Here is a 12040-nt window from a genome sequence, read left to right on the forward strand (position 1 = left end):
GCAAGATATGGACCTAACTGGTCAACAACATAACCATTAGTAGTACATATAGTAAATGGTTTAGTCAGAGGAACTTTTTTTGGCCTGAATAAGATTTTCTTTGGTACTCGTTATTAGAGTTTTTTTCATGCCTTATATAAGTACCATCAGCAATCAAAATAAGTTGTTTACCAGGATGTAATTTCTTTGCCATATTAGAAGTTTGATTTTCAATCAATTCATTTCTGTCTACATTTTCTAATCCAAAGTGTTTTGGTAGTAAATCTTTTTCGAAAGATAATAATACTGATTGACAAAAACGAGATACTTGTTGTTCGCTTTCAATGTCAAATATTGTAGAGATGAGCGAGTTAGAATTCCCAGAGCGCATTTTGAATAAAAATACGACAATGGCTTGTGTCGCTGTCCTTACACAGGAATTCTTCAGAGAAGTGAGTTGATCTTTAAGATAATTAATATTTTCCCACGTTAATCCCGTAAAAACTTTCAATTTTTTTTCAGGCATGGAAAATTCAGCTACTGTATCTAATAAAGTTTCGTCTGCTTTCATTGATAATTGACTCAAAAATTGTAGTAATTCATCAATATATACCGTACTTGTAGTGGAAAAAATATTAATTTTATTTAGTTCATCTTCATAAAATCTTTTTTTAATTAAATGTGTGCAACAGCATCTATTGCCATGTGGAATAAAAACATTCATTTTACTATAAACTTGAACTGTTTTGTTGAACAAATGAAATATTTTGTTCGCTCCAAGCCGTATTTTTTATATTATCTTACGTTTTCAATGATGGTCTTATCAGAATTTGAGGTAATAAAGGGTTTCTCTCTATATATAAAAAGAATATCGCCGCTGTCAGTGTCTGCTTTTCTTTTTAACCTAAAAATGCCCTCATTTGAGTGATTTAACGCCGAAAAAGGCCATTTTTGGTACCATGTAACCCAAAACTAACCTAAAAATGTCATAATGCAAGGGTTTTCACGCAAAAAAGCCTGTTTTTAGCTAAACATAGCCTTGAAATCGATCGTTTGAGGGTACTTTTGGCGTCTTGTGGTCTTAAAAAGGCCATATTTGGCTTATCTGCCTCTACTTAATTGATTATTCAAAATCTATTGACAGTAATAATTATCAGGTAAAAAGGAATTGAAGTTAAGTATGTTCAATTCGTACAAAGTATAATTTATTATCTTCATAGGCTATTTAAAATAAATTATGGAACGTATACAAGTAGCTTTTTAAAAATAACGAATGTTCACAATAGAAAAAATGATTCACTCATCATTGTCACTATCTTTATCAATACACACTTCAATTTGATCATTAAGAAACATTTTAGACAGAATTTCAGCTGGTCGTATGATTTTTGATAAATATCTTCCATGTGAAAGATAATAGATTATGGCAGCAATATGCGCACAACATCCTATAGTACGGTTACCGTTAGCACAATCACAACAGTGTCTTAAGATGCTAGAATAACCAATACCATTTGGTTTATACTCAACGAAACATTTGTATTGTTTTCTGTTAATATGCCTGGATTGAACTTCAAGTTTGAGAATATTGTTAGTCTCTTTTGAATATCCAATCTTCAAATTATTATCTGCGTCAAGCATTTCCGCTAAGTAAGATATTGTCTGTTTAAGCTGATATGTTCCTGTAAACAGAATTTTCAAATCTTTTATTGTTAATTCAGGAAAGTCTGGTAAATCATCCGAAGTTATTATTTTAAATGGTAGTTTCCGACGACTCCATCTTTTGTCTGCTACTAAAACTGCTAATGTATTTTCAACATTTTTTCTAGATTGCATAGCACTAAATATTTCATCTTGCATGTCTTCATCAGAATCTAGGCGTTTGCCAAACAAGTTATTTAAGTAGCAAGAAATTTTACAATAAGATCCAGTATTTTTCACCATTTTATTATCAAGTTTATGATCTAATAACCTATATTTTTTCTTTTGAACTCCGTGCACTGCTTCAACAACCCATCGCAGTTTTGTCGTGAATCTTGTTTCATTTGATTCTTGCGTAGAAAGTTGAGATTTTGAACCTTTGAGTGCAGGCATCAAAACAATATAACCCATATTTTCTAATTTTTGTTTAATGTCCCTGAAACCTCTATCCAGTATAAAAATGTCCCCTTGGCGAAGAAGTTTCTGTAAAATATTCTGCTTCTCTTCCAATATTTCAATCAGTATTGTAGCATCATTTTTATTTGCAAGATATGGACCTAACTGGTCAACAACATAACCATTAGTAGTACATATAGTAAATGGTTTAGTCAGAGGAACTTTTTTTGGCCTGAATAAGATTTTCTTTGGTACTCGTTATTAGAGTTTTTTTCATGCCTTATATAAGTACCATCAGCAATCAAAATAAGTTGTTTACCAGGATGTAATTTCTTTGCCATATTAGAAGTTTGATTTTCAATCAATTCATTTCTGTCTACATTTTCTAATCCAAAGTGTTTTGGTAGTAAATCTTTTTCGAAAGATAATAATACTGATTGACAAAAACGAGATACTTGTTGTTCGCTTTCAATGTCAAATATTGTAGAGATGAGCGAGTTAGAATTCCCAGAGCGCATTTTGAATAAAAATACGACAATGGCTTGTGTCGCTGTCCTTACACAGGAATTCTTCAGAGAAGTGAGTTGATCTTTAAGATAATTAATATTTTCCCACGTTAATCCCGTAAAAACTTTCAATTTTTTTTCAGGCATGGAAAATTCAGCTACTGTATCTAATAAAGTTTCGTCTGCTTTCATTGATAATTGACTCAAAAATTGTAGTAATTCATCAATATATACCGTACTTGTAGTGGAAAAAATATTAATTTTATTTAGTTCATCTTCATAAAATCTTTTTTTAATTAAATGTGTGCAACAGCATCTATTGCCATGTGGAATAAAAACATTCATTTTACTATAAACTTGAATTCGGGCCTCTAAAGGAACTAATATATTATTAGTCTGTTTTTGGTACCCACAAACAAAGCAATATTTATGTGCCGCAATCGTCCTTTGAATAAGTAATTCCGTGGTTGCTCGTACTTTTTGTTCCTTTATTGTGTATACAGATGATTGTGTACTTTCCTGAGATGATGAAGTGACAGTTAGCTGAGAAAATGATTCAGAAACATTTGAATCTTGAGACGAAGCAGTTGCTGGAACATTAACCTTTTTAGGTTTAGAGCTTGATATGTATTTGGCTAATCGCTTTCTACATGAATCACAAATTACATCATGGATGTAAATATTTTTATTTGATAATTGTTTAGCATATTCGATTTCAACTTCAGATTCGATTTCCTTTTCTCGACCAATTGATTTTCTAATATAAATATTACACATGGCACATCTTCGATCATCGCGTTTCCTGATGTTATCTGACTCTTCATTACTATTAGATGCCATATTTATTTAACCATTAGACAAGAAGATCACTTCTGAAATAATAAAATATAAATATTTTACAATACATTTAAAAATGCTGTTAGTTAGTTTTTAAAAATCTAAAAGAATTGTTTGCTTTTTTTTAAATTAAAAACTAGAATGAATAATAAATATTACAAAAATATTATAATCTAAGTTCTTGTATAATCCAGTTTTCTCAGTAGCTTTACATGAAAAGTAAAAAAATAATATTGCCTAGTAAAAGTGAAATAAGTTGTATTTCATTTATAAGTTTTTTAAGCAAATAATTTTTTTTTGTCATAAAAACTGTATTGAAGTGCTTGCACCTAGTGATTTTATAAAATCAACAAACCTATGAAATTATTATATTCAATTTGTTTTTTTGTAAAAATATGTTCTTGTATCTAGACATGAATAATAGTGTATTTTAAAATAAATAAATAATGTTGTTTTTAATGATGTTTCATATACGTATGTGTTTAAAGCATAGGTTAGCTTGTGTTTACTTTATTCATTTTACATTTTTTTAACTTAAAAGTTAATTGACAATTAATAAGTTCGCATCCTATTAGTTCTATTTTTCATTTTTATTATTTCTCATGTATTGTTTTTATGTAAAACCAAATATTTTTTCTCATCTCATAATAATTAACTATAGTAAAAATCACATCATATATAGTCATATGCAGATATTTATGTGCATTTTTTATTAATTTAATTATTGTTCAAGACTTTCTATATTTTATCAATTTAATCATACTTGTATAATTAATATACCGCATTACATCAAAACATGCAACTCATCAATCGTCAAATCCGTTTCTAGCAAAAGTTTATTGTCATATTTTATTCAAATGTTTTTCCTTCTTAATTTTATTTAGTTAATAGTTTCAACAACTTTATGTTTAACTAATTTCTCATTTTACTTTATGTGATTAGCCTAAATTGGTTAAGTTAAATAGATAAAGACTCGTTCCCCTTACATGCATTGTACGTATATCTATATCTATAGGATTGAAAATTCATTTTTATTAATTACTTTTTTGTTAGCTTATTGATTTAAAATCTGATTGCTATTTTTGTTTTAGGATTTAATGTTGGTTTAAACTTTTGATTTTATGCAAGAATTTAATAACGTACACAACATGTTTTTCTTATTTAGCGTATAAAAAGGTCTAATAATTATCTGTTATTATTATTACATTATTATATTATTATATTATTATATCATATTATTATATTATTATATCATATTATTATATTATTATATCATATTATTATATTACTATATTATCTGTCATTATTTTTGATACAATTACTCTTAATACTACAGAATTTATAATAAAAATTTTATTTTTCTACCCATTAATAAGTCTTACTCTGCATATACCGGTAAAATACAAGTGTATTTATTATAAATACATGGGAGATTTTTTATTTATCAGTAGGTTGGTTACAGTATTTTTTTCAAAACTCAAAGTGTCGGCATAAAAATAACATTTTAGATATTAATAATAGGTTTTGATTTTAAAGAAGTTATTTAACAAAATATTAATTTATTGTGTAATATGTATTAGAAATACATATAACCCTAATATCAAAGCATATAATCTGTGATGTCAAAACTTTTGAAAAACTTTGTTAAATCTTCATTTTTTTAAAAGATATGTAAAATATATAGTACTCACTTTAAATATACAAGATTGTTAGTTTTGAAGTAAACAGCAGAAAGATTTAAAGTAGCCGCGTCAGCCTTCGGTTCCAACTAACTCCAATGTATTTGAAAATAAATACTTAACTACTTTATTATTTTTTCTAGTATTGCTATCAATTATCAGTCAAAAGCCGAAATAGTAAAAGAAAAATCGAAACAATTTTTATTTGCTAGATTTTTATTTACTTTAAAAGTTATAAACTTATACTAACAGCGTTTTCACCATTCACTTGTATTAGTATATTATGGAGAAAGTACAATTGAGTCCGTCGTCCCGTACCGACCTCGGGACATACCGTCTGAAATAAGCTGTTTTTACGGGATTGGCTAATTCTGTACCGTCGATTGGGTTATCGAACAGAATTAGCCAATAATATAAAAGTGACTTATTTCAGACGGTATGTCCCGGGGTCGGTACGGGACGGGACGGGACGTATTGTACTTTCTCCCTTATATAGACAATTGTAAGAAAAAAAAAAATTAGTTTTGAAAAAAACAATGTTGCCATTGGTTTGCGCATCGTTTAATTAATTAAGAAATCAAAATACTTTATTTGTTTATGCTCCTGATAATTCTTAATTTTATGATTGACCATTCACTACGCAGATCGTCTGCATTGCAGCCGCCGCGTCAACCGCGCGGCCAAGCATAACCTTTTATTATAAATAAAAATAAACAATAAACAAAAAAGTGCGACAGAGACAATACTTTCGACCAATCACAGAACGTTTAAAAGAACATAACATTAGCCATCAGTTTTATAATAAGGTGATATCACAATTCTGATAAGACCATCATTGAAAACGTAAGATAATATAAAAAATACGGCTTGGAGCGAACAAAATATTTCATTTGATTATGTTTTCATGGGAAGATATGCAAAACTACTCAAAAGGAGTCACTTTAGTAACTAAATTGTAACATAACCAGCTAAAAACGTGAAAAAATGGCAAAAAAATCAGTTTTTGGCTCAAATCGAGTTGTGCCACCATTTTTAAGGAAAAAACGTTAGTGCCATCGTAAAGAACGGGAAAAAGTACACAAAAAAAGTCTACTTAAAAAGTTGCACCTCAAAAACAAGGGGGTCAAAATATCGATTGAAAACTTTAATAATTTTTTTAGATCCGATATTTGAGGTTATGTAATCCCAAAAAAATTGCAGTTATTCATGACATAAAAATACACCAATGTGAATTTTTAAAAAAATTTTTATCCTATAGGGACTTCAGAAAAAAATAAAATCAAAAAAACACGTTTATCGACGTTACTGCGCATGCGCACTAGGCAGAGAGCTAAAAATTTGGCTATGGGAGTTTTTTTTTATCCCCCATCGAATGGTATATAACATATATACATTTTCCAAGGGGGCCATTTCACCATAGTAACCCGGCTATAGCCTTTATGTGAAAACGCAGATCTAAGTAAACAATCAAATGAATTTGTAATGCACGTGAAACTTAAAATTTAACTTACCTAAATGCACAGTACTTGCACGTATATGGCCGCACATCAGTGTGTGTTCGTATGTGTTTTTTTAACATAGAGGGCTTTTTACATCTAATTCCGCATTCTTCACAAACATAGCGACCACGACCTAAAAATATAGACATCTTTTTATAGAAAAAAATGTAATACATTTCAAAATAAAACTGTAAAAGCATAAAAATCCTAATTTTTTATTAAAGTTTGCTAAGTACCTCTACCTCGTACATATGTATAATCTTCATTACTTTCAAAGCCGCCAGAAAAAATCTTAAGAATGTTGCGCTTACTTTTATCCTGACCATCGCATTCAAGTCCGCTGTCAGGGCTTATAGGCGTATTTGGTCTTCGTTGTGATGAATGCGTGAGAATATCTTCTGTACGAGTATAAGCAAGAGTATAACGAGCAGGTCGATGACGTGAGTCATAGTGATTTAGCTCAAGTGAGGGTAATGCTTCTTTACATATTTTCCAATTGGAGTACATTGAAAGGCCATCCTGCTGTCTAACATACATTGGTTGAGGTCGATTGAGAGTGCAATAAAATAATTTAGTTGAGCATTTGAGACCAAGGTAAGTGTAAGCATGTCCATTTAAATATAGTTGGCCGTATGATTTTTTTGGTCTCGGCGTTTCAGGGCTTATAAGAGCTAGAGTGTGAGCATTTGGTGTAATACCGTGATGGCGCTTTGGAGTAAATGTTCCAGGTTTAAGTGGTAACGAACTCGGTCGTAGAAACTTGGTAGTACTAATATCGTTTTCTGAGCTGCAAGGTTTTAATATTTCTAATTTTTTGAAATAATTAGTATCAATAGAAACGGTTGCACTTTCATTATGCAGTTCATCAACTGGAACTAATGGCATTGACAAATTCTCAGGACCTGGTATGCCTGGTACATAAGGGATCATTCGACCGTCATGAAAAATCTTAGCCGGCTGTTTGAGGTAGCTTAAACACGAAACGCTGGGGGCAAGACTAGGTGTTGAAATATTTGGGGCAATACTTGAAAGGTTGATGGTCGTTGGTATAGAATCAGCTTCATTAACTTGAGATCCAGGATTTATGATTTTATGAAGCATAGTACCACCTGAATGTAGGCTTGAACGCACAACAATGGAAGCTGTTTCAGGATTCTGGGAAGAATTATTATGAGATTTTGATCCTGAATTCATTTCAGTTGGTCGTAAATCAATTCGCATCGTCTTTCTTTCTCCCTTGGTATCAAGTATTTTTACCTCTCCACCGAACATTTGCAGTGAATTAGGTCGAACTGTTTGCGATAGTTCATGTTCAAGCCGCGGTTGTTTTATGACTTCAATAAGCTTTGTATTACCTAATAATGGCCCCGGTGACTTTTGTGGTTCCGAAACTACTTTACAATCAGATATCTGTTCAGAGTTGAAATCAGTTATGACACATTCACTAAAACAACGCTTGCGAGAATATTCAGACTCATGGCCTACTAGTTCAGCAAGGCTATTTTGACGATGCAGAAGTTTACGTAACTTCGGATCGACCACTGTTGCATTATCATCGATAATGCTCTCTATATGTCCATGTAGCCGTTCATTATTTGAGAAATCACTACGTGATTTTTCAATTGTAAAATTATCATGTAATACTGTGTGAAACTTAGGTTTGTAAATTTTGTCATATTTTTTAGAACTTGATGTAATTTTAGAATTGAAACTCATACTAGTACTAGAGTTGTAAGACAACAAAGGCATAAATTGCATAGGTGGCGGAGTGTTCGTGCCGTTACTTGTACCATCTGACAAGCTTACATCTGAGTCCTCAGATAACTGTGAAGAAGTCTGCATAATCTGTAAAAATATGCAAAATTACTAAAACGGAAATATTGATCACAGATAACATAAAAAGTAAAAATTCTTATTAAAAACATATACACAGATACGCGCATCTATCATCCATGCTTTTTTCTTCTTTAATAAAGTTATAACAGGATGTTTTAAAGCCAAGATAGTCGTTATGTCATTAACTCATATAGAGCGCATACAAATACATAAATAAATAGCACATTGTGTAACTAGGGGATACGATTGATTTTTCTAGCAAGCATGAAGTTACAAGCAGTAATCAGGGACATAAGCGCACTGGCACCAGTGCTCAAATATCATTTTTGCAGATCACGCTTTTAACAAGAATATAAATTAGCCCTTTATCATATGCAGAAAGTAGTCGGGAAGGAAGTCAAAATTAAATAATTTAAAATTTTAATAATATGTTAGCGTGCTTGCTTAATGTTAATCCCTTATTTACATTTTCTCAATGTTATTTTGTACTTTCCAAATTAATTGTTTGATTTCTACGAGGAAGAAAAATTAGGAGTTTAAATTATATTAGATCATACGGGAAGTTGTTGATCCCTGTTGAAAATATTGGCGTGATTTTGTAAGATATTATATTTACGTAGTTCTTTACTTCAGTTTCAGTGGGGGCGGTGGATGTCTATCCCGGGACCCGTTATAATTCAGTGAAGAAGGTGAAGGTCTGTGTCGGAGTATGTTATAGTTCAGTTGGGGGAGGATGACAGATAAGGGAGGTCGTGGTAAGTCTCGGAGCACGTTATAGTTCAGCGGCGATCTCGGGGACACGGTATCGTTCAGGCGCGTTTGTTTATTGTTGTTAAACACTGTGATTCTTGCGAATTTCGTGGATGGTTTAAATAATTTTGTGTATGAATAAGGTAACTGAAAAAAGTAAAAATTGTGTGAGATTTAGTTATAAATAATTGAATGTTTATACAAATTTTTAAATTTTAAAAGTTGTAAATAATTTGGGGGCCTGTTTTTTGGAGTTAGGTATTAAGGGAGTATCCGGAGCTGGGACTATCCGGAGCTAGGCCTATGAGGGTTTGACCCACCCGCGCCGTAGAGAGTGTGGGGTGTGAACATTTGTTGAACGACATAGGCGCTGTATTTACGTGATTTTATGGTGTTAATGACAGGAAATTTAGGATACTTTGAGTCGACGGATAGTGTTTTTCTTATGGGAAGATATATGTAGGATATAATATAGGTTTGTGTGTTTTTGAATAAATAAGATTGTTATTTGAGACTACATAAAAGTTTATTGCAGCAGGCAATAAACGTTTGTTTATGCCTGATTGTTAATTGGAAAATTTACAACTTGATTTTCGTGAATTTTTACAAGTAATTTTTGTACATTATTTGCATACAACGCTGTAAATTCTAGGTACAAAGTATCGAAGTAGTATTTTAAAAAGTGAGCGTCTTTAGAGACGTCAAACTGATCTTGACCATTTTGTTGTACAACTTTTGTATTATTTTCAAGGCATAATTTAAAAAGATTTTTGCTATCGGTGTCAAAAAGATCTTTTTTTTTTTGACCAAGCATAAAAGCTTTTCTATGATGTAGTCTGTGCAGTTGTTGACTGATTATGCGATGCGTTCTAAGCGTCGATAGCGTTCGTCCATATAGATGGCTGCTGTGAGTCCGTAAAAAGTAAGTTTTTGTAGTACAGTCACTGAGGTGAAAATATTTTTTCTCTTATTAGTAGGCTCTTTGAGAATTTTGTTGAAAAGAATTGATTTTACGCCGTAGGAGGTAGTGAAGCGTATCTCTGTATCGTCATCAAGTCACATTTTTTCGGGTTTGTTGGCGATGCTGCTGTCAAAATATGTTGTAATTTTTCCGAGATTATTCAGAAGAGTGATCTATGTGGTGAGGCTTGAAATGAGTCCGTAGAAATACTGATGGTTAAGAAGTTAAATAGTTGGATAAAAAGTGTCGGTGGTGTCGTTGTGCAGAAGAGAGGAACTGATTCTTTTTAAATTTGAGTTATTTAACGGGTAAACTGATGTTAATACAGCAAAGTTTTGCGGTATAACTACACAATTGTGTGCTGCCTCAAGCATGATTATTTTTTTCTTTCTGCCTTCTTCTGGCAGCTCTCCGGGTGTGTCTTTTCGTTTTAGCATAGCTTAAGCTATTATTACACTTAACTGCACAAACACACGCACGCAGTGGATGTTTTAAATATTTTAGCTGTAATTTCTGCGCTAGCTAACGGATAACTGATGTGTGTAGACGCGTGAAAAGCAGGGGCCAGTGTAAAAACCTGAGCAACTGTTACGAGGGAGACGGAAAGGGCAGTGCCTTGAAAAGATTTTTCCATTAAAAAATGTTTTTTTTAACTGTCATCATTTGCGCCCTTTCACGCGCACGCATAGTAAAAATATAAAGTTTATAGGGGTTATTGCTCCCGCACGTAAAGGAGAGCAATTTTGTGTATTTTCATAGGGCCCGCCAGCTGTCCGTTCGGATCGCCAAATGTCGCGAGAGTTGTATAGAGATGTCTCTACAGGATGCACAAGATGTAAGAGAGGTAAATACCTTTCCATAAATTCAACTCTTTAGGGGGGTTATTACGAGACTGTTATGACCGTTTATACTCAAAATATGAAGCGTATTTCGTGCATAGGACAACTGTGGGCCACGTAACCCACAAATGTTGCAGGTATCAAGAGAAAGCTTTATTTTTCAGAAAAACGTGAAAACCTTGGGTATTGTGAGAGAGTGTTTGGCGTCTTGGGGTATTTTCTCTTAAAAATAGAGGGGTGAAAGCTTGAAAAGAGGAGACAAGGTCTCGGGCTGAGTAATATAAAAGTTCTGGAGACGCTTGTGTTGCCATCTAGTCTACTCTACAGTCCCGTGCAGGATTCTCCGTGTTTAAAAGTCAAGAGAAGTGTAGGAAGATAGTTGCAATGGCTTGTTGCAAAGAATTTGTTAGCTTTCCCAAGTCGGAGGAGTTTGTCGAACTTGTCGCGAGTTTCCACGCTAAAGTGTCTGAATATACATCTTTAGCTTGAAACGCTCCGACTGAGCTCCATTAAAATACATGTTTTTTGACACTCTGTGTGCGAAATTCGATTTTTCATAGCTGCTTAGCGTGTGCGAAATGCCTGATTTTCACACTAGTGTGCGAAATACAGATTTTACACACACCGTGCGTGAAATTCTGAATTTCACGCACAGAGTGTGCGAAACTTTGAATTCTGCGCACAGCGTGTGCAAAACTCTGAATTTCGCGCACGCTCATCTGCTAAGAACGCAGATCCGCACACTCATGTCAAAAAATAGTATACGATACTCGTGCGCGTAGGTGATCATCACACTCGCTTTTTTGTCACCCTTGCTACGCTCGGGCGACAAAATGCGCTTGTGTAAAAATCACCTATTTCGCGCACTATACTAATGGACCGGGATGTCGTGGAATTTGAATCGCTTCTATATTCGAAATTCAATTTATCTATTATTAGTTCTTAGTATTTCGTACTTGGCTAACGTATTGTAGCCAAGACTAATATAGCTGAAAGGAAATTTTTTACGTTTGAATTTCATATTAGGTCTTTCTCTTAAACAGAAGTATTACTGTTT

The 12040-nt window shown here is 32.7% G+C and overlaps 1 protein-coding gene across 19 annotated transcripts in view; it reads right to left on the reverse strand.

The window, feature by feature from the left end:
• Positions 1–12040, reverse strand: part of LOC103316989 — a 357042-nt gene that overhangs the window by 259342 nt on the left and 85660 nt on the right. For 16 of the 19 annotated variants that reach the window (XR_004345276.1, XR_004345274.1, XR_004345278.1 and 13 more), the window contains 2 exons: positions 6834–8442; positions 6610–6730 (listed from right to left, as the gene is read on the reverse strand). Coding sequence is in view for 12 of the 19 variants with exons in the window: in XM_031928250.2 (XP_031784110.1) it covers positions 6610–6730; positions 6834–8442 (1730 nt within the window). In the remaining 7 variants the exon portion in view is untranslated. The remainder of the gene's footprint in view (positions 1–6609; positions 6731–6833; positions 8443–12040) is intronic. The other 3 variants (XM_032601935.1, XM_031928252.2, XM_031928251.2) reach the window with 2 other exon arrangements.

Source organism: Nasonia vitripennis, assembly GCF_009193385.2.
Source record: "Nasonia vitripennis strain AsymCx chromosome 4 unlocalized genomic scaffold, Nvit_psr_1.1 chr4_random0005, whole genome shotgun sequence".
NCBI lineage: Eukaryota > Metazoa > Arthropoda > Insecta > Hymenoptera > Pteromalidae > Nasonia > Nasonia vitripennis.